General features: G+C 25.6%; 2 protein-coding genes across 4 annotated transcripts; one reads left to right on the top strand and one right to left on the bottom strand.

Annotated features, from left to right (window-relative positions):
• The first annotated feature begins 271 nt into the window (after window positions 1–271).
• LOC124424624 (peroxidase-like) lies at window positions 272–21,575 on the top strand. Its single transcript, XM_046963958.1, has 16 exons — window positions 272–378; window positions 7,261–7,382; window positions 10,465–10,618; window positions 11,236–11,384; window positions 14,980–15,156; window positions 16,185–16,384; window positions 17,204–17,399; window positions 17,920–18,117; window positions 18,218–18,365; window positions 18,477–18,636; window positions 18,738–18,908; window positions 18,993–19,191; window positions 19,321–19,426; window positions 19,525–20,182; window positions 20,702–20,944; window positions 21,302–21,575. Exons 2-14 carry the CDS (start codon window positions 7,265–7,267, stop codon window positions 19,667–19,669), a joined length of 2,121 nt encoding a protein of 706 aa, XP_046819914.1. The 5' UTR covers window positions 272–378; window positions 7,261–7,264; the 3' UTR covers window positions 19,670–20,182; window positions 20,702–20,944; window positions 21,302–21,575.
• Window positions 21,576–21,736: 161 nt separating this feature from the next.
• Window positions 21,737–24,769, bottom strand: LOC124424625 (leucine-rich melanocyte differentiation-associated protein-like). Of its 3 annotated transcripts, none has more exons than XM_046963960.1 (5): window positions 24,343–24,769; window positions 23,948–23,981; window positions 23,503–23,788; window positions 23,177–23,437; window positions 21,737–23,083 (listed from the first exon to the last, which is right to left on the bottom strand). In XM_046963960.1, the coding sequence occupies exons 3-5, from the start codon at window positions 23,700–23,702 to the stop codon at window positions 22,846–22,848; spliced, it is 699 nt and encodes a 232-aa protein (XP_046819916.1). In that variant the 5' UTR covers window positions 23,703–23,788; window positions 23,948–23,981; window positions 24,343–24,769; the 3' UTR covers window positions 21,737–22,845. The 3 variants fall into 3 exon arrangements, with proteins under 3 accessions (XP_046819916.1, XP_046819917.1, XP_046819915.1); XM_046963961.1 differs by lacking the exon at window positions 23,948–23,981 and having other exon boundaries at window positions 24,343–24,515; window positions 24,617–24,768; XM_046963959.1 differs by lacking the exon at window positions 23,948–23,981 and having other exon boundaries at window positions 24,343–24,768.
• Between the last annotated feature and the right edge of the window lie 74 nt (window positions 24,770–24,843).

Below are 24,843 nucleotides of genomic sequence, written 5' to 3'. Positions count from 1 at the left end.
ATTCAGACAAAAAAAAATATCCTATAATCAAAACTTCCTTTATTTTTAATTTCTTCTTTTCCTTATCTTTTCTGCAAATTAAGTTCAATATTAGCTTCCGTATATACGAAAGATAATCAAATTCAGGAACAAAGTTCAATCTTGGAATTTCTTAGTCGTAAAAGGTCTCAAATGATCTTGCTTAAGTATTGATATAATTGCAGAAATAGTGTCGGTTAGGAAGTACGCAGAGCTTTCGGTAGCGTGGGGTGACTGATCAGCTGGCATATCTGTACTTTCTCTCCTTGCATATAAGCATCGTAACATTTCCTGTGCACGTTCAGTTCTATTTGTAACTACAATCGTGGCCGAAAAGGGAAGTGTTCAAGATATTATCGGGTATTTATTAGTGCGAGTATTTATGTATCAGTGCCCATTGTTATTTATTATTGTTGTTGTTGTTGTTGTTGTTGTTATTATTATTATTATTATTATTATTATTATTATTATTATTATTATTATTATTATTATTAATCTAACTCTTCATTTTATACAAAAGATCAGACTGAATTTTGTGAAAAATTTAGCAAATCTGTTATCCATTTAGATCAGAACTTTTAATCAAAAAAGGCAATAAGATAAAAAGACATGATGATTCAGATTCGATCTGTGAGAAATTTTTTATTGAAAAGGAGTATGAAAGTTAAAAATTGTAAGGAAGTCAATTTTTATTAATTATTTTATGATACATCTATCTACATTATAGTCTACGTGTAGAGTTATTGAAAAAAAATGATTTATGTTACTTTTATTATCATTAATTTAACATGGTACTTTTTTGTCTGAATAAAAGTAAATTTTCTTATTTCGTATTTATAAAAAATTATCAAAAATAGAGATCACTTATTATAAATTTTTTCATTGTTTAGGATCGACCAATTTCATTCGTGATTTATTTCCATAATTATTGTCTTAATTATTGCCTCCATATTTATATTATTTATATTATATTATGGAAATTATAATTTCCATAATTATTGACTCTAAAATTATTTCGTATTTTACAATGAAACATTGAAACAGATCAATTGATTGTTATTTCACAAAACATATTCAAGTATATCTTATACAAATATATATATAATTATTATTATATTATATTTTGAATATATATGTTTTATCTCGTACTTAAAGAAAAGGACAATATATAATATATATAGAAACGAATTTTATGATTGACTCTTTGGAGTTAGGTGAGTTAAAAACAGTCCCAACTTTTCGTTAGCTTTTTATACATAGTGAGATATATTTTAACCTATCTTGAAAAGTTGAAGTTACTCATAGTCACACAATTTTATTTAAAGTTTTCCATGCAGTTTTTCCATTTTTCATATTAAACAAAAAATGTGCAGTTTAAATTTTTATTTTCTTTAAAATCATGTACTTCAAATAGTTGAACAAAACTGCAAGATTTATCAATCGTATAGATTAACGATTCCATATGGATTTACATAATAATTAATTAAACTCTTCTTCAACAATTTTCTATATATGTTTTTAATAATCATTAATGTCAAATGATCACGTAATTGATTAAAATTATTTGAAAAGATGATGAAGTTTATATTTTCTTGACACGTTTGCTGGATACATATGTGACGTTCCAATTAAATTAAAAGGATTCTGTTTCATATATATATTACAGCGAAAAATGAGCTACATTCATTCCAAGTAAAAATTTAATTAAGTAATTTGTTCCATATTGTGATTAAAAATCGTAACAAGTATATATGAAAGAATTTTTGATTTAGAAAAGTATAATGTAAAAGTATCATTGATTTAAATAACATTATGATAAATATTTGAAGAAGTTTCTTAATGAACTGCTAGTGCTTACTTACGATTAGTATATTGAGTTTTGATGATTTAAATTTATTCCTTCATTTCAATATTTTTATTTGCAATAATCGAATAACAAGCCCTATTGAACAATATTTCATTTAATTAACGATTTCAATCGATATATTTTATAATCGTTTTTTTTTTTTTTAATAAATAATAGGTCATAATTGGACTTTTCAATTAATTGGACATTTAATACATTTGGCTAGTTTTAATAGAATTAAAAATGAGACATTTATTAAAACGTATAAATTTAGTATTACATTTTTTCATTGATCGATAAAAAAAAATCCATATTATTTCGATCATTTCTTCATGTAACATTTATTAAAAAAAAAATATTACAATAATATTTTAGATCTAATATTATCGATTATTAAACGTATCATCTTTCACAAAAATTATTTTTTTCTCGTATGTTCAATAACCCCATTATCTGATTAGCTTTTACCATGTGAAAACTAATATAACATCATATTTTTATTGTGAATCATTGATAAAATTAGATTTTCGATATCATCATTATCATTCATCCCTATAATTACTTATTTCTTTATCATGAAACGTTGATAAAATTAATTTTCGTTACTCGCGATCTTGTTTATAATTTTAGTTATATGTACATATAAAGAATTCAACCGGTAGAAAAAATGTTGAAAAGAGAAAATGTGACGGTTCGTATGAAACATCAATCGTTACACCATTTCACTCATTAAAGGAAAATTATATCACCTTAGTCAGAGAATTTACATAGTTTGGGATTTATATAGTATAGATGGGATCACTTAAGATATATATATGTATCTATTTTTTTTTTGTTTTCTTTGGTATTATAATCTTTTATAATTCTCAGAGTTCATAAAGTGTAGCATAGTTTTTGCACGAGTTTTATACTTTTCTTCTCCTTCTTTTTTATTATTACTTTTTCTTGCTTTGTTTCATTATTCATCTCTCATTAAACTTGTACGGGTAAAGAGATTAAGAATCTTTAACGCAGAAAATACAAATTAGAATGGATTTATTTCTGTTATTTTTCTTCCCTTTTTTTTATATTCCAATATTCTTGAAATTTAAATTTGGATAGTTCGAAAGATCAGGGCTATAAAATGTTATTTTTCTAATAATATTAATATTTTTAATAATAATAATAATAGTAAAGCAGAATTTGTTTTTTAATTTTATAAGCAAAAATCTCTCCTTCTTAGATAACTTTCGAATCGGTATGCGGAATCAATGTCAAAGCTTTTCAAGTTTAACATTAATCGGACCTTGCTTGGTACTTCATAAATGGTAGTTCCTGATTAGTCATATGATTATAAATACTTACTTAGAATAGTAGACTATACAATTTTATGTCTTCTGATTAGAAATCCACGTATACGAGACACCGGTATTTCCATAATAAATTTTATGGTTTTGGTTTGCATAATCATGTTCTCAAATTAATTTGACTAAAATTTTGTTTTTATATAAATGTTATGGAAATTTATAATTCTCAACCAATACAAAAAATATCTAAAATGACCGTGCAACCTGATAAAAATTGTTAACACTTTACCTATTAATGACGAAACCATGTGGAATGACGAGTCCTCTTCTCGTTCAACCTTTACCTCTTCTAATACTTCCACAAAATTATTGTTTGTTATCATTTCCCGAAACAGATGATAGTAATATTTATATTAACATGTAAATGTGATAATTTTCTAACGTGATGATAATCAAAGAAATTACTTAATTTTGTGTGTTGTTATTTATAATGACAAAAGTTTAAAAATAATGCTTCTATTAAGTATTTAGTCCATAAAATATATAAATCGCACAAAATTCATACAACATAGTACGATTTTCTTTATATTTTTTTAATTTTTCTTTTCTTTGCTCTTTCTTTATTAGAAAATATTTAATCAACAAGAGTTCTACACACGTGACTTTCTTTAAATATGAGTTACATTCATTATTGATCTAATTGCTATACTTTTTTTGTGAGATTTTTCATCATCGACAAACAATATTTATGTGTATTATACATTATCCCAGTATTGATAATACAACCAAGGAGATGAGTGAAAATATAAAATAAATTTTTTTTATTTCGTTTTCAAGAAGATTGACTTTGAATATTCTCCAAGTACATATGCACCTAATTATGTCATTGTTAAACAGATAATTCATCAATATTATGTATGATATTAAGGACATTTTACATGAACGACATATCTGGTTTTTATCATAATGTTGATTAATATTATATATGACATTATTGGCATATTATATGAACGATATATGTAGTTTTTGTCATGATGTTGATCAATATTACATACGTTATTAATGATATTTGTACATAATCGACATATGTGGTTTTTATCACAATGTTGATCAATATTACGTACAATATCAATGATAAATGACATATATGGTTTATATCATAATGTTAATATTACGTATAATATTAATGATATTTTTACATAAAAGACGAATATGCAATTTGTATCGAGATCCGGTTCAACTATAATGCAGACGCACTTAGAGAATATTGGAAGTCGATTTTTTGAAAACAAAGCTCCAAATGAAAAAAATTTTTCGTTTATTTTCGACTTATTTTTCGTTAACATCATATTTTCGTTAATATCGATCAATACTTCGTTATATATCGTAATCTTTCTGTCCATGTAAAAAAAAAATCGTGTAATATCATCTTTCTGAATAAATAGGTATAATTACAAGAATAAATACAAAATAACAAAATAAATTAATAATATAATTTAAATATGATAAATTATTTACAAGCGGATCCAAATGATCTTTCTTAAACATTTAACGTAATCTTACATAAAAAAAATAATAATCTTTTGATCTCATACATTTCATGATTTTTAATTGTATCGGTATTTCCTTGAAATTGCGAACTATGAAAAACGCTTATGTTGTTTTTCCTTTGGCTCTCTTTCGATTAAATTAAATACACGAAAGTCGGCTTAAGCAAAACATAGGAGATATCACAAGAAGTGATCGAATAGAATTAGAGCAGAACGATCATTTCGAAATGGTTTCTTAAACTGACCTTCGTTTTCGCGAATGGAATCAACGTTGATCGCGCAAAAAAAAAAAAAGAAAGAAAAGAGATTGTGTTGTGACTTCAAAATACCGCAAACCGATCTCGCGATCATTTTCTGCATAGTTACAAAATAAATTGGTGAGAAACAGATAGCAATATAATACAGCGAATATTTGATTATACAATAATAATTCTTTTCATTTGTTAAGACATCGCTCATCTGTTAACTCATAGCTCACGAGAAGAGATACTTTCATGATAGATAATGATAAGTTCTACTAAAAATTCGTTTCAAAAAAATATGTGATAAGAGAAAATACATATATCAAAAATTTAACAACTTTATGTGTAATACTAGTACACATGTATACATATCAACTGTTGAAATTGCTGTTTCCAATTTTTCTCCACTTTTGCGGTTCCTTTCCAGTTTCTTGGAGTTTCTGTTCTTTCCTTTACCAGAGAGATTCAATCGTTGGGCTGTAATCAAATGAATCGTAAACGATGATAGATGAAACGTATGCTTTAGAAACATCAAAGATATTTTATGTAGTATTTAAGAAAATTACAAAAAAATTTGTATCATCCAAGAGACGACGGATTTATTGTATTTTTATTTTATCTTATTTGATTTGATCTTTTCTTTTTTATATTTTATTATTGCTCGAAATATTTGTTGATACTTTCTCTGTTTATTTTCAAGTTACGGTTTACACGTTTATTTTTTAAAAAAATAAATCACATAAAGCGAAATCGTATAATTTTATCTAAAAGCCATTAATATTCATTCGTTTTCTGTATGAGTTTCACTCATGTTATTCTTTACAACGTCCGATCATCTACATTCTTTTCCTTATTATAGTCTTAACTTATTCCTTATTAGTCTATCATCTTAAATGAAATTAGTTATATTTTTTTCTTTTTAAAGATTTAGTTTAATTTCTAATGATTCGATCGTTATCAACGAAAAACTTCCTTATCGATCATTTCTACAATAATAATTATAAGAATATTCTCGATTTAAATAGAATATAATAGAAAAAACGATCTAGTCATTATAGGATATACGATGAGATCTACGAAATCTATGAAAAAAGTAATTCATTGAAACCATGCAAAAAATTTCTTCGCTCTTAAGTTGTTTTTCTCTTGTATTTCTTGCATGCTCACGTTTTCGTGCGTGCCTTTTCTTTTCATGTTAACTATTTTGATACGATCGTCGTAGGATCTTATATGAAATCACACGATACGATTGTATAAGACATTCGTCATTTAGACCGACGAGCTTATATAAATTCTATTCATCTCTCGATTTATTTAATTAAATGGTACTTTTTATTAAAAACTTTAAAGTTTTTTTTCATATATGATAATATAATCACATTTTTATAAGCAGTATCAATTTACACGGTCTCATTTTACGCAATTAAAAAAATATATCTATTTTCCTATAATCTTTAATAAATAAATAAGTAATATAAATAATAAATAATTATTAAAATAAATATTTTAAACGGTTAAAATAATGGCTTTGTGTTAATTAAAAAGAAAATATTCATTATTTTAGATTATTATACGTATGAATTGTTTAAATGAATATGTGAAATAAATACTTTTATAACTTACATCGACATTTTTCTTTAGTATTTTTTTTTCGCACTAACGAACTCTCTATTCGCATGGTTTCGGTTCACATAAAAAATAACTTCATGGAACAAATAATCTGCAAAAATAGAGGGACGGGTGTTGTTGATAAAATTGTCATAAAATATTTTTGTATTATTTTTAAATGAGTGTTTAATTTCGATAACTATACGACTATTGGAGGCGCACGTTTTAAGCAATTGTGCTTAAACGTACGTAAATAAATTAATTGATTAAACATCTATTGTTTCTGATTAATGATACTCGTATTATAAGCACTTATGATATATGAAGATTGTTTCGTGATAAGCATTTGAATGTAAGACGAATGTGAAATTCCAGAATAATGAACAATGAAAATAGGAATAGTTTTTTTTATCTGTTCAAGTGTAAAAAAAGACTGATAATAGGATTTATCATTTCTTTCATCATCCATTATTCGCAAATATCATAGTCGTATAAATTAATAAATAATTTGTATTTATAAACTAATAAATGATCTTTATTTTATTTGTTATAAAATATAATAATATTATAAATAAAATGAATTAATTTATATTATAAATTAATATATATATTAATTCATTATATTATAAAGTGAACTAATAAATATAATCTTTATTATAATAATCTATTATAATAATTAATTAACATATATCTATTTGTATAAATTTCAGAGACATGTTTGGAAGAAAAGTGTCATGGCTGTTGTGGTTCCTTCTCATTGGCAGGACCTTTGATCTAGGAACTGCTGCCATTGATGTGAATTGTCAAAATGATACAACGGCAGCGAATTCGGGTAATTTAATAACTTAATTCATATAGATATACTGTCGACAACTTAAATATTTGGAAAGTGAGATTTACTCAAATTCTTTAAATGATATTTTATATGTTGTATGTGTCGTCATTTTTAAATTCAAAAATAATAATATAAAAATTCAAAAAATATAAATTAGAAAAATCTCATTTATCTAATTTATATAACTGTTCAAACTATACAAATTTTTTTTACGTTTTAAAACAATGTTCAAACACTTTTAAAAAAAATGAAAATTTATTATATATTATACGATAAATAAATATTTCATTAATATTTTGTTATCCTTGATAAGATATGAATGTTACATTTGCAAATTAACATTATTCAATATATACAGCCTAGATATTACTAGATTACTTAGAAATAATAACTTAACATTACATAATATAATTTATTTATATATAATTAGTAAGTATGATAAAATTAAAGAATTTTAGTCATTATATTTTAACAATTAGTAGTCTAATTATTAGTGAAAATTTTCTCAATATTGACTAAATTATCATTTATTGTTTTAGTACTATTGTGATTATATAAAAATTGTAATTGTCTCAAAAAAGAAATTAGACCATTTTCTCATAATCAAAACAATATATTATTACAATTAAATAACAATGTAGTTTTTTAGAAAAATAGAAATTCGTATCGTTGGATTGTTTCATTAATGTGAATTCAGAAATGCGTATTATAAAAATGATCTGAAAGGCCTTTTCTTCGAAAGCGAAACGAAGTTATCAAAAGATCGATTCGCGTATGTCCCCGAGGACATTTCTTACGTATATAAATATCTGCACGTGAAAGTACAGCATTAGAAGTCTAAAAAAGCCTTGCTGAAGTGAAAAAAATGAAGAAAAAGAAATAGATGACAGTGACATTAAAAATTTTTTTTTGACCATCTAATCTGATCTTGTGATCTTGTAAAAGAATCATTCATTGAGTTTTTCGATAATTCTTTTCTCGCATTTCATCAAGTTATACATATCGTTTAATCTAAAATAACTACTTTTATTTTTAAATAACGACCATAGTTATATGACATAGAAACTGAAATATTATGTTGCAAATAAAAAATATTTTAATATTCTTTTCTGTTTATTCTTGAAAATAATCAATTTTCTCAAATTTATTTCAATTATTATTCGTCAAATTATTTCCATTAATTATATCTTTATAATTAAATTGTCCATATTTACGTCACGTTAGTATACTCTTATTATTGAAAATTTTTGAGAAACATTTTTATTTCAAATAATCGATTCCATGAATTGATTTCATTTTTGTAAAAGGAAAAAATTCGTTCAAGAATATACATACGTAGTTAACTTCGTCACGTCGACAATCAATGAAGAATTTGAAAAGTTCATGTATTTCGACGGTACTGAAATAACAATATCTAATTAATTTCCGAGCTATAGACAACACAAGGTATGTTAATGTCTAAACTGATGTGTAATCGGAAATGATATTCAAAAAGTTCAACCAGTGTTTGCTTACTTGTTCGCATGTGAATAACTAATTAGATTTTTACGAAAATACCGAGAATAACAGATGAAATTTGCATTTCACTGATCGTTTTAGGTGAAGGAAGTAGTCTTAAATCGATTGAATGATTTCAATATATCGAATAGCGAAAGTTTCTATCTACGATAGGTGTTTTCGACCGTGTCTTTCAAATACGATCATTACTGTTTTATTGAACCGAAACTATAATCTTCAGTTGCAAGTTACCAGGACGAATTACATTTCACGATAAATTATCTTTCCCAAGATCGAGATAAATTTTTACTTTTTTCTTTTCTTTTTTCTTATTTTTCTTTTTTGGTGAAACTTAAAATCGATCTTTAACGAGTCAAGCGAGCAATATATTATACTTTCGCAATGCAACCTACGCAATTATTATATGTACTTATTCAAAGACTTAAGTTCAGTAAATTATATAACTTTTGGATAAAATGAATTAATTAAATAATTTAAATATATAAATAAATTATTTAATTAATTTGAATAAATTAGAGCTAATAGTAAGGTAAGTATATTTATACATAGAAATTCGATTTATTTCAAACAATTTTCTAAACCAATTTATCATTTCATTTATCAATTTAATATAGTTTTTATCTTTTTTTATACAATTTTAATTTATTTTTTAACAGGGTACGAATTTTAAAATATATAATTCATAAATTTATAAATTCAATAATAAATTTTAACAATACCTGTTCTTACTTTGCTATGAAAGAGAGTTATGAAGCCTAAAGGATTCCGTTATCAATAATACTCGTAATACTATTCTCAAAGGCTAAAGATCGTGGCATATATTTTGTGTGCGTATTCAAGAGTATAGATCTAAAATTTCTCGTTCGAAATCGATTCCATAGGTATCCGTGAGTATATAAAAATCTAATAAAATTTATTATAGCGGCTGAAAGCAGTGAAAGGTGCTCACTCCCTCGCTATTGTAAATTCAATGGACCGTAGACTAGAAAAGTTACTTTAAGATAAGGACACTTGCTGTGATTTAAATGAAGAATGTTAGAGTCGTTCAGTGATCTAATTAAGGTTTTTATTCAAAAGTAGTAGAAGATGTATAATTCGATAAAAATCTATACAAAAACATGTACGATCTCTCTCTCTCCTCTCTCTCTCTCTCTCTCTCTCTCTCTCTCTCTCTCTCTCTCTCTCTCTCTCTCTCTCTTTGTTTCTATTTGTTTTCGTGCGTTTCTTGAGCAGTGAGTATCATATGACCAAGTTGTAAGATAAATATCAAAGAACAAGATAAATATGGAGAATACTAACAGCCGTTGTCCATTCGAATGTTCTCAGTGAGAATAGTATAACTCCCTTTCACGAATAATGTAATAGTCTTGTCTCCGACGGAAAATATGTCCCATTTACCATAATAAAAGTTTTTCGTTAGACGTTGTTCGTTTCGTATAAAGATTTATAGTTTACAATTAGACCTTTCATTTCCTTTTTTTTCTTTTATTTTTCTTTTTTTTTTTTTGAAACGATCGTAAAACTTTTATAATAAACTCTCTTCATAATTTTTCTTCTATAGATCAAGACAAGAAGAACTCTTCGGATCTGACGAGCTCAGAATCTTCGTATAGTAACCTATATAAATATACTATTCAAAATCTCTTCCCCGTTACTTCGACGTTCAGCACATTCTCGACGTCACCTACCGTACATCATGTTTTTCCTCTACCACGGTAAGTAAGAATTTTTTCGATTTTTATAAATTGTTATTAATATAGAAATTTATGAACTAATCAGAAGTCGTATGATGTATTTATAAAACGATGTGAAATCTAAGAAAAGAGTATCTCAATGAAATGAAAAGAGAAATGTTTTCACTCGTGTTTACAAGGTCTACGACGATGTAATATGAAATGAAATTTCTTAAAGTAGATTTTGAATGAAAGAGAAAGACATATATGTATTGCCAACTTGTCCGTTCCACTCTCCTCAACCTGTTCTTTATCCATCATTCAAGGTAATTACGTTAAATGAGCTTCTATATAAGAAAACTTGTGATGTGAAAAATCAGCGTTCTTTATTTGTACACCATTACTTGTTAAACATAAATTGATTTATGTAACATTTTAAACAATCACGACATTCTAATGTATTATTTAGTAACCTGGTAACTTAAAAATTTTGATACATTAAGAGTATCGCTTTTAAATTAACCATCGAATTTATACATATCGATGATATGTATGCTTAAAGAGTTCCTTTATTCTTATAATTTTTGGTTTATTTTATATATAAATCTAACTTTTACAGCTGACTATTAATAAAGATGAAATGTTATTAACGTTTATAGACGAATGACCTGCGGTGATACGTTCAATGGACAATGTCAGAGAAATAGATATCGTAGTTTTGACGGCACTTGCAACAATCTATTCAATCCTACGTGGGGTGCAGCCAATACACGATACGGACGTCTTCTTTTACCCAATTATGCGGACGGTAAGGAATATATTAAATTACATTATAATAATCACATTCCTTGAAACATGTTTACTTGCATTTATATTACATAAAATATAATTTAATCGAGTATAGTAACTACGTTTGTATATTAAGGTTATTATAAATTACGTAAAAAGTATCCAATTAATTGTTATTCTATTTTATCCACTTACTGTTCAGCCATTTTGTGATAAAGAAATTTTTTCAATTTTATAATTAATAACATGATGGAATCTAGTCGATATAAAAATGAGATCGGTATTGATACGATGTATACTTCATTAAAGATCTCTCGGGGCATATATGTAAAATATCGTAAACGTCACCATGCACTACCAGCATTACTACGCGAATGTCTTTAAATGTTGACCTGGAATAACGATACTTCTTTCGTTTTTACTTCTTTTTTTTTTTCTTATACTCCTTCATTTTTCCTTCTTCTTCCATTTCTTTTTTTCTCTTTCAAGTTACAATCGATCGTAAATTTAATAACTTCAACTTTCTCAGAAACTAATACTTCTTTTTTTTTATCCTTGAAAATGAATTATACAATAAACTACCATACATCATGATGGTGTAACATAATTTGAAAAAAATTCTCAATACATGATTGCGCAATTTACGTCATAGTAACAATAATCGTACCTTTTTCTCATGCGAAAATCGAACGTGACAAGACTTCCGTGTGTATTCTGTTAGCTGCGTAAAGGTGTACGTAAACCTTAAGTTCCATGTTGCAGTAGTGAAAATCGTGTAACGAGGCGTGAATTTAATTTCTTAGGTCGAGAAATTGGTTTACGTCACACGTCTCACGAATTTCGTGATCATTGTTAATACGTTCAACGACAAAGCAGGTACCATTTCGAAGGTATAGCTATTTAACAGAACAAATACAAGACTTTCACTTTCTATCATTAACTTCGTATATATTTACATATGTATAAACGTGTACAATATGAATTTATTAATTATAAGAAAAAAATGTATTATAGGACTATTCACTTGAGATCTAGTAAATTAGAAAACACGAGGAATAAAAATGTAATCAAATTCGTATTCAATTTTAATTTCTATGGAAAGTTCGTTAAAATTTAATTGTTGGGTATACAGAATGAGACAGAGAAAAAAGGAGGATTATAAGAATTGATTTTCGCAGGCATCGCTAGGTTAAGAGTAATTCTAAACTTTGTTGCCAGCATCATAAGATTTAGTAACCATGAACCAGTGAACTGGTGTATAACGTGCATTTGCCGTTGAGGCATATCATAGATAATATTCTTAGAAAATATTATTATCGCTTCTTTCTTACCAGTACCCTGTAAAAGCTCCATAATTCATTGAAATGCTTTATTTAATAAATTATAAATATGCCATCTTAAAGTACAAAAAAAAAGTATTTTATTTGAACAACGGTGGATTTTGAACTTGCGGCAAAATAACTATTTAGCGGCTATGATACAATCGTCAATTTGTACAGTAGGTACAAAATTTGTTCTTCGTTTATATGTATTTTTATTTTTTTTTTGTTTCTTCTCCTTCATAATTTGATATACAACGAACGTGATGATATAACAAAAATGATGTAACTATAATTAAATTGTTATCATCTTTTTGCGTTTATTATTTGTTCAAAATTACAAGTGCATGTATCAAGAGTTCGTAAACGATGACACATACATATATCAAGATCAATGTATCAACGTTAGCAAATACTCGGAGGATTGTTGTGAATTAGAGCGTATTGCAGTGCAGCGAAGTGTCAATAAAAGAAAATTTTTCTTCTTTTTGTTTCTTACGTGAGAATGTACACTTGCGGAAAAAGTTATTCATTTGAAATTCTTCGCCAAGAATGTTAATTGTTTCCGACAAGGTAGTGACAAAATCCATCCTATTACAAATGTGTGACTATTTATTTTTTTTCCCTTTAACATTTTTATGAAAAAAGAATACTATACTAGGTATTCTATAAACATTAAATCGGAAATATGGAAAAAAATTACATTATTGTGATGTTTTATTAATGACGCTAAATTGTTATTTATATGTTTAATTATATTAAACATTATTATGATGTAATTCCTTAAAAACATGCATTATAGAGGTTTGAAGATGATTTCATTATAACAATTCCAAAAAATTGAAATTTTTTTAATTGTCTTAATGCTTGCAATTTCAGAAATATGTGCCCAAATTATTATATCAAAATTAAAACTATTAACGAAGTTATGGCAATTGATATGAAATTACAGTCATTGCCAAACTTTAAATGCATTTTTTAAAAGTATTTTAAAGTTTAATTAGGCAAATACATATATCTCAATGAATTTTTATGATTGACTTGAAAGTTACGTTAATATTTTTCATGATATTTTTATTATGATATTTTTTTTAGTACTTTAAAAACATATACTTTAGTGATAAAAAGAAATTTTTGTTATAAACATATTGATTCGTCAACAAAATTGGAAAAAATTTGGTTTCTTCTTGGATTTCTTACTTAATACTTTATCATCTGCTTAAATAAATCTGATCTAATCTTATCTATAATAAATTATATATGTATATAATATTTTAAATTAGTAACTCTTATATAATATTTTCTTTCCATTTTCCTTGTTTTATAAATCGGTTAAACTCAATATTTTTTTTTCTTTTTCTTCACAATAATTAATATATTAGTAATCGAAAAATTTTCCGGACGAAAACACATTTTAATAAGCGTTGAAGATCGTTTTCACTGTGTTTTGCTTTGCTGCACTATCCTCCAGTGCGTTACGGTCTTAGGTGTAGCTTTCGTGATTTAACACTTTCTCATCTGTCTAAATCGATCTAATCTAATGCTAGCTACTATATATATTATATCTGATATGTGTATACGTAGCTATTGTATATATTATATGTGGTATATTCCTTTTTATTATTATAGAATAAATTACAAAAAAAGAGGAAATTTATTTTACAAATTGAATCAAATTATTATTTTTCCTTCTAATTATTATTTTTCTTTGTAATAAAAAAAGTGAAAGGATAATTACACTTTTATCAAAAATATTCATATTTTGATATCTAATAGAAAATATAATTTTAATTTTTATTAATAATTGATTATCACTTTTCTAACATAATTTTACATCTATCAAGATTCGATAGATTCGATGCTACTTTATACATAAAATAATAATACGTTAGAAATTTATCATTATTCTAAAAGTAACGAACGTTTTCGTTTTCCACCTTTATTTTAATGATTCCAATATTTTATACAAAAGGGATAAATATTTTAAATAAATAGTCTGATCATGAAAAGAAAAAAGTGTTAACTTATTAACAAGAAGACTGACATTCAATAATCTTACTTTGAATCTACAAATAAAATTCTTTTCATAGATCGATAATGACTCATATCATAATTCAATATTCATTAATATAATTACATAAATGTTATAATTGACAGCACGCTTATATCTCGACGGAGTAGAGAAATTATTATATAATTTTATCACTAACGTACGTTATGCATGTAACTAATATATACGTAATACTTAATTAATTTCAACGAAGTGAAACATTAAAATAATATTTCATTATATAGGAATCCAAGCACCAACAAGGTCAGTTACAGGAAACGAATTACCTCTATCACGGTTGGTCAGTTTTACACTCTTTCCTAGTGTCGCTATCAAGGATAATAAGTTAACATTGGCTGCTATGCAATGGGGTCAGATTATAACTCACGATATGGCCTTGATCGCTGGAACTACGCAATCAAGTGAGTATTGTTCTATCTTGGATTTTGAAAATGTGTCTTAAATAATTACAAATTTTTTCGATAATTAAATATTTCTTTGATAAATATAGAATATTAAAAAGAAAGAGAACTTAACGACAAAGGTCATACACTACAGAAGTGAGAAAATCAATATCGATCGAAAAATTGATCTTATCAAGGTTATAAGTAATTTTTAAAAACAAGACAGCAGAAAAATTTATTTTCCATAAATGTTTGAATGATTACCATCAAAGAATGTTATATTTTATCACAATTATGTAATAAATTCGTTCGTGTTATAAATGTGACATAAGCACAATGAAATTTCATCTCATTTACAATTATTAAAAACAAATTATTAGTCAAAGATAAATTTTGTTTTTTCTTTTTATTGTTTATTCTTTCCTTGTGTTTTTTTCTTTTTTATCCTTTCAACGACAAAAATCTATTAATCTAACTAAATCGAATTAAATAATCATAGATACATCATAAGGTCAATATCGCTAGTTGAAAATAAAATTATAATACGAAATTATGTACAGCAATTGACATCTGTTTCTAAGAATTAAATTCGTGTCGTCTTACGAAAGATATAAAAATAGTTAAATTTAGAAAGACGGTATGTAATTATCTTGATTATCTTTCCAAAACGATCCGAATGTATTTCTAAATCTAAAGAAAAAAAGGATAGATTAAATGTCTCAACAAAATATCTATGCTTTCCTATGAAAGTTACGTCATGTAAACGATTTATTCAAACAATTACAAGTCATACATATCTTACATTCCCGAAACAAGGCGATGGTATGTCGAAAACTTTATTGACTTTCTTGTATCCTGATATGGAACAACGTTGCAATCAAAAGAACGAGTTTTTTCTCTTTGTCCATGTGATTTCACGTCACTGTGAAACAGCTTTAAAGAACGTATTCATTGAGTGAAAAACGTTTAACGCCGTACAACGATACTTTAAATATAATCTATTAGACTTTCTATTGATTATATTTTATATTTTTTTACGATAATAGATCCTCATAGTACTCAATGCTGCACGTCAGATGGTCATTTATTGCATCCACTAGTAAGTGATTCCAAGTGCTACCCCATCGTTATACCTAACAATGATCCAGATTACAACAAATCCAACATACAATGTGTAAACTTCGTTCGTAGCATTACTGATCTTGACCGTGGTTGCAAGCTAAGATACAGTCCTGCTGCGGAACAGGTTCGTTACTTTCTTATGTAATATTCATTTGTAATTTTTTATCGATCTATTGAATTATTATTTTATTATTCAATGAGAGAAGATTAATACACGGCGATATTAATATCCGAGAATTTTCATTCGATTTTGATCAGTTTTCTAAAATTAGCAATTCATTGAAAGTGAAAATTGCAAAGAGAATAGAATATTTCCTTTTATTTCCGATTTCTCGATGCATTAAAATCGAACCAATATATTATCTTATTTTGTATCAAGTTTTGAAAACATAATATTTATAAGATAATATTGAAAAGAAAGAAAAAGGAAAATTTCTAATTTTCAGAGTTAATTTTATATTAACTCTTTTGGAATAATTGTCAGCCTGTATATCCCATTGATTGGAATTATTTTGATTCTAACAAAATGTGACATAAATTTTGTGACATAAGCAAAATGTGACAATAATTTATCATTTGGAAATCCTAATTCTAAGGATTAAGGATCTGAAATTAATCTTTTTTTATTTCTATTTCATACTCACAATATATAACGATCTATATGAATGGAGTATAATAAAATAAAATGCATAGAGTTAATTTTCTAAATAATAGCCTTACTTAATCGTAATAAGAGTATTTCAATTTACAAAGAGAAAAAGTTAAAAATATTATTTTACTTTTGTTAACTTTGAAGTCCATATCCAGTTAAAAAATAATTTTTTTAATATTTTGAAAAGATACAATTAAAATTTATTATTATACTCTTACAATTAGTTTAATCTGTTCTTCAGAGCTTATTGTTATAAATCGATTTACCATGAATACATTTTACAATTTCTAGTTAACAACCGTTACACATTATCTGGATCTTTCAATCGTTTATGGATCAAACGATCAAGTTGCGAACAATTTACGTGCCAATATTGCTGGACGGATGCGCGTAGATATTCGTAGTAATAGGGAATGGCCACCAGCTGCGACAAACAAGTCAAATACTTGTAATCTCTCTAGTCCGGATGAAGTTTGTTATCTATCTGGTAATGTTTTCTTTACATTTTTCTTTTTTTTCCAACAAAGTAACTCATAAATATTTTCATTGGAACGATCCAATCTCTAATTCGTTATATTCAATAAGAAATTGAGTTTATTAAAAGATATCAAAATTAAATTAATTGAAATATTAAAAGATTCGTTTAAATTTGGATTATTTATTGAAATATTAAATGTTGTGCCTGAGTAAAAGGCATAAGTATACAATGATAATGTTGCTTACGAGCGACATCTATCAATACGAAACTTTATTAAATGTTTGATAGTAAGCAACGTAATAATACAGGAGAGTTATAACTTGTCTTGTATACCATAGAAGGTAAATAAAATTTATATTATCGACACTATAATGTAATGTTGTATAGCATAATGCCTATTTTTAGGCGTAATGTATCATATTTTTATGATTAATTATAGAAGAATTAATAATTAAATATCAGGCAAGATATTTTTATTATTTTATGTTTCTCACGTTTGTTCTTTAACAGGCTTAAATTTTTTTTACAGGTGATTCTCGTGTAAATCAAAATACCCAACTAACAGTATTGCAGATTTTGTTACTCAGAGAACACAATCGTATAGCTAGTATACTGGCAAATTTGAATCCACATTGGTCAGACGAAACAATTTATCAGGAAACTAGGCGCATTGTTATTGCGGAACATCAACATATATCATATTACGAATGGCTACCATTATTTCTTGGTATTATTGGAAAATTGTCTTTTTCCTTAATTAAAAAATTCACTATGTTTTATACATTTTTCTACAATATAACTTATCTCATTATTATCTACCTTAACAGGTGTCAAGCAGACGTACGATAATAATATTCTTTACAAGACCAAGGGTCATGTAAACGATTACGATTTTCGTGTTGATCCAAGTGTTCTTAATGAGCATTCCACTGCTGCATTCAGATATTTCCATTCTCTTATTGCAGGCTATCTCCAGTTAGTAAATAAATAGTTTAATAAATTCATTAACATAAATATTATTTTTTTCTTTCAAACTGAGAGGCTCACTGTCTTAATCTAAATAGTTTAATATCTTTCATATATTAGATTGATAAATGAGGAAAGACAATCAGTTCCATTCCCATTAAGACTCAGTGATTATTTGAATAAACCCAGCATTATTGAAAAAAATGATAACATGGATGAACTTACCAGAGGTTTATCTTATCAAGCACAATTGGCCAGTGATCAATTTTTTGACAAAGAAGTACGAATCTATTACATTTTTTTCTCTTTTTCTTTTAATTATATTATTATATTTGACAAAATATAATTAGGTTTTATATAATTTTTCTCGTTTTATTTTAGATAACATTATACTTGTTCAAAGGTAATAAACCATTAGGCGAAGACTTACGTGCCATAGATATACATAGAAATCGTGATCATGGACTCGCATCATATAACGATTTTCGAGAATATTTTAATCTAGGAAGAGCCAAAGATTGGAACGATTTTAGCGACTATATATCTCATGATGTATGAAAAAATCAATTTGACTTATTTCAAACTATTCAAAAGGATTTTAGATTCTTTATTATTGAAATATTGGCTTTTTTGTAGAATATTCAAAAATTGGCGAGTCTCTATGCTCATCCTGATGACGTAGATTTGACTGTTGGGGGATCTTTGGAAACACACGTACCAGGAACTCTTTCTGGTCCTACTTTCCTTCGTATTCTTATCGAACAATTCTATCGAACGCGAGTCGGCGACAGATACTGGTACGAAACTGGCGATCCTGATGTGGCATTTACCAAAGGTCAGTGTTAAATGAAATAAGAAATAAGTTCATACCACTTTCAAGAAATTATATTCATTTCCCAATATAATGTTTATATAATTACATTGTGTTAAACTAAAAATTAAATATAAACCATAATGCTTTTAGAACAATTAGAAGAAATACGAAAGGCTAGTATATCGAAACTACTTTGTAACAATGGTGATAATATTCGATTAATGCAACCCAAAGGATTCGAACTTGTCTCCGACTCGTAAGTTATAAATTTATTGATTTAACGAATAACGAATAATGAATATTAATTGTTAGAACGAATACGAATAGTCCTTTCTAATTCTACTCGTGTTTTAGAAATCCAATTGTTAAATGCACAGATCTTCCGGACATAGATTTATCACTATGGAAAGATCATGGACCTAAAAAGAAGAGTATTTATGAATCCATTTTCGATTATTATAGAAAATTAAAGAATGACATAATAGTATATTTTAAGTAAAAACACCTTCACCAAATGGTCAAATTTTTCTTTTTATTAATTGTTAAAGTTCTATTATAGGTATTGTTAAATAAATTTGTATATAAAAAAACTTACATAAAAATATATACATATATTGTATAAAACTCCTAAAATAAATTTACTGGCACCTGCATGTTCGAAAAAAGACAATATATAAAAAAATATATGCGATATCTTAATTATTCTAGATAAAAATTATCTACGTCTCTAACAATAATAATTCTTTCAAAATTTACATAATAGTCATGAATATGCAAAAAGAAATATAAAAGGGAAATAGTTACTATATTATTACAGTAAACTTTGTTGCAGTAAGAATCAGGTAGCATCAAACTTTAACAAAAATAAAAATTTATATTTTCAAATTAAATAATTAGATATACAATATATAACTCTAATAGAGAAGGTTATAATAAATGTGGCAAATTTGTATTTGTAACTTGATATATTCATAAAAGAAATGGACAAAACGAAAGTAAACAAACAATATTGGTATAAAATTCATTTGTTGCTTTTGTTATGTCTATTAATGTTAATTATAAATATGTTTATATTATTATATACCATTAATATATATGTATATATGCATGTATATATAAAATAGTAATAAATATTATTATTATATTAAAATAATAATAAATAAAATAATAAATAAAAGTAATAAATAAAAAAAAATATTATTATATTAAAATATATATATAATATATAAAAATAATATATAAAATAATATATAATATATAATAAAAATTATGCATATGAAAACATATGCCTATTAAAATATTCAACATTGTCATCCTTTCCTTATATCGGTCATGTAAAAAGAAATTTCTTTTTATTACGTTCATAATAATACATATAAAACAAGATACTTAAAACACATTCTATGAAAATGATTCTACAGTGGAAATAATATTTATAATATTCCATGAAAACACTGGATAAGCATGTTATTCTAATTATCAAGTTTGAAAATAACAAGGTAAATGATAAGGTAAACGATTATCGTTTCAGAATGACAACGCATATTTTTACAATAATAGGTATTCCACTGGATACTTTAAAAAGTTCTTAAAGCGATCTAAACACGAAACGGTTCTCATTGACAGCATTAAAAAGGAATACACGTAATTTACCGAATTCGAAGCGCGATTTTTGTGAAACGAAATAGCAACATGAAAGAACAGAAATATAAACTTTTTGCAATTATTTTATCCTGCATACTCTGCATTAATACATGTGCTGGTGCCAGTATCAGTAAGTATTACTATAATTTTTATTAAATAACGTACAATAAATTTTGTAAAAATATTTGATACATAATAATATAATACAAATATTTAATATATAATATAATATAACATACTATAGTGTATATATTATATAGATAATATACATATTATATACATAATATAGTAAACTGTAAATTTAACATAATATAATACGGGATATAAGAATCTTTAGAAGAAAAATAGAATATATATATATATATATATAGACACACATACAAATACATACATATATTTTAAGCACACATACATTTTATATAAAATATTTAAAATGTAAGGATTAAGTACTTAAGTATTAATTAGATATTTTTTTTTCGTGTTTCAGATGGAATAAACTCGAATGAGAGCGTCGCTATTCGTCAAGATAATCTCATAATTCAGGATATATTAAGAATAGTATCACTATTATATAATATTCCACTAATAGGCTCTCTATTGGCTAGTATACCTGCACTATTCATCAATTACATTGCTAGGTTCGAAAACTTGACAAATAATTTCCTGGACAAAATTCTGCGCAATTCCTTACCATGTACGATAACGGTCAACGATATTGTGTGCGAAGGGATATCAAAAAATGGCGGTTTAATATCAATTATGAAACACGCAATTGATACAATGCCTAGTACTAGGCTATTTAACATCATAAAACAAGTTTTAGATTTGGTACTATGTTTTTATTCAATTAATACGTAGCAGCTTTTTTAAAATGATTTTAAATTAAGTGCTAGTGTCATCAAATATTTATATATAATTTGTCAATTTCTTTTTGTTTTTTTTTTTTATAGATAACATTAGCATTTGAAGTTCCGTCTCTGCAGCAATATTAATAAATTTAAATATTTCTTTATAAAAAAGTCAACAAAAAAATGTATTAACTTTTAATCTTGTTTCTTTCTTTCAAATATGTTAGTTTACACATATATATATAACCATTTTAAGTTTTACAACATTAAAAATAAATAAAAATGAACGTACGGATTTTTCTTTAACAAGAAAGATATGTCAAGTAATTGTTAAAGTATATAATGTTCGATATTCATTTTATTTCTACAGTATAAATAAATAAAATAGAACGTATTTATATTTATTTATATATAAATACACATATAAAAAATTTCTTTATAATTCTGTAAAAATATGTATAAATATAAATATGTGATAAATATTTTAGAACTATGAAAAGCATACATTTTGTTCCTTATAAACCTTATGAAAATAATATTAATATATAAATGGATTAATATATACAAGAAAACACATAAGCAAATTTATTTATTTTTAGTGTTTTATTTTATGTTTTGGTATACCTTTTACACCTTCTTGTTCATATAAAAGTTTAGGTTTATTACGAATATCATCACATAAATGGAAATATCTAATATGTAAATAATCTCAGTAGTGTAATCTCATATGAGTTTTATTCATACATATAAAATAATAATAGTAAATGATTATCTCAAATAACTATTTTTAAGACTAAATTTTTATACAAATGAAAAAATATTAGATGTAAAAGGAATAAAAACATTATGAAATATATTATATAACAAATAACAAAATATTTCCATAATACAGAATATTACTGTTAACACATTAGGTTTTGTTAATATATAAATTATATCTGTACCATATAAATTCTAATTCCGAAATGTATTAAAAATGATATTATGCATAATGTACTGTAAAATCTCCTAAATCCTCCAGTAAATTCATTAAGAAATATAACAATAATTACTAGATGATATCGATTTTAAGGCAGTTATATATTGTTTAAAAATTCTCTAAAATAGTTCTACATACTTATTTTGTCTTAAAAAAAATATATTCTCTGACTGCTCTTATACTTTCATTTCACTTATAAATGTTTTAAATAATAACATTTGTTCCTCTCGTGCTTTGTAATTTATTAGGCAAAATTGGTTTTGAAAACATATTTGCTAACTTTTTATGCAAATACTTGAGGCATTCTGGTAACGGAGCATTTTCAGATAAACTTTCTAAGAATGGCCTCTTATACAGTCTTTTAGCTTCTTGACATTGTTCTGGAGTTATTGTCCGGTCATCCAAGTGTACAAGATGTGGAAACCAAGATATAATAAACAACCTTTATAGAAAAAAAATAAAGTATATGTAAATATAAAATTAATAGATAATAGTTTTGAAAAATAGAATTTTGTTTGATATATATGTATTTTACCTATACTGTAAATAGTCATAAAACGTTCCACCATTAAGATAACTAGGCGCAGCAGTATTTCCCATAAGACTCAAATATTTCAGATTAGGCATACTCTCATAGAGATTCTTAATAAATGGATATAACTGATCGATCTTGTTATGATTTAACCATAATAGTTGAAGTTTTGGCATATATGGGAAAACAGTAAATTCATCTATATTATTATAATCCAGATTGAGAGATGTTAAATTTTCAAATTCTGATAGAAAGTGTAAACTTCTAAAAAATATAACAATTTCACATATAAAATAAAAATTATAGAACAATTAAACTTGTGTACTCACCTACAAAATTTATTATGACTTATATCTAAAGTATATATCATATTGCCATAGTTTTCGATAATATCAAATGGCATATAAAATAAATTTTGAAATGCAAAGGATAAAGATTCAACATAATCCTTTTGCAAATCAGTAGAAGATGAAGTTCTTGAATTCCTACAGTGAATATCTATGAATATTAGTTTTCCAAGAGATGTCATGGTTAATCCTTTGATTCTTTCAACCTTTTCCAATTGGGTCACTGATTCTTTTCGTTTGTAATTTTAATTCATTGCATAAATCCAACCTAAAATATAAATATTAAATAAAAAATCTTATATTATACACATGAATCTTTCATATCATATAGAAATATATGAAATATATTAATAAATATAAATAATGTATAAATGTAATACAAATGTTTAATGATCTAAAATAATTAAAGCTAATGTAATCAACGTACCTATTAATACTGTTCACCCCTATTTCAGCTGTAACTATAACATACATTTGTAGATAATACTGATCACAGAATAGAATACGTAAGGCTTCATAAAAGAAAGTGACGTTGTATAAAGAAATTGTAATGATCATAATATTTCTTTACGTTAGAAAATATTTTATAAGAATTTCACTATATGAAGTAAAAAATAAGAGACTAAAAATATGATAAGATATGGTCAATACGAGTGAACGTTAGTATGTACGTTATCTGCTTAAATGACGCTTATATGAGATGGATTTTTACACATTGAGGTTAGAATGAATTATGTAATTCCATTAGTCATAAAAATTATAAGATCAAATGTTAAGAAATCTTTGAAAATCAAAAAGAATTAAATAATTGAATATACATACCGAGTCTTCCTGCATTATCTTCTTTTCGAAAGTTTTCATAGATTAGTTCGATCTATTCAAACAGGTGACCGTTAATCTTTTCTGCATAATATGATTTAAAGTGGTTAAACTTCACAGGTGTGATTGTATTATCGCTCATGTTACGGATGACAGTACTTCAATCATATCGATAGCTATACGAATAATTAACAATACACGTAAATGTACTTATTTGATGGTACGTGTTTTCTAAATATACGATTATAGCAATATCATTTTAAAGTTTATATATAACCTTTTCGCGTTACTAATTAATTTAATTAATAATTAAGAAAGAAAACTTAAAACGTAGCCAAGGAAAAAGATCTATTCGTTGAAATTTGTACGTCGTAACAGTCATTTGAGATTTTAAACATTACGACAATCAACACTAACGCCATATTGTAAAATATAAGATACACAAATAAAAGTACAAGGATCGTTGATTAGAAAGGAAGGTCTACCAACTATAAAAAAAAATTA

The sequence above is a fragment of the Vespa crabro genome, chromosome 6 (assembly GCF_910589235.1).
Source record: "Vespa crabro chromosome 6, iyVesCrab1.2, whole genome shotgun sequence".
NCBI classification, from domain to species: Eukaryota; Metazoa; Arthropoda; class Insecta; order Hymenoptera; family Vespidae; genus Vespa; species Vespa crabro.
The sequence above is the reverse complement of the archived record's forward strand: the minus strand, read 5'-3'. Positions and strand labels throughout refer to the sequence as shown.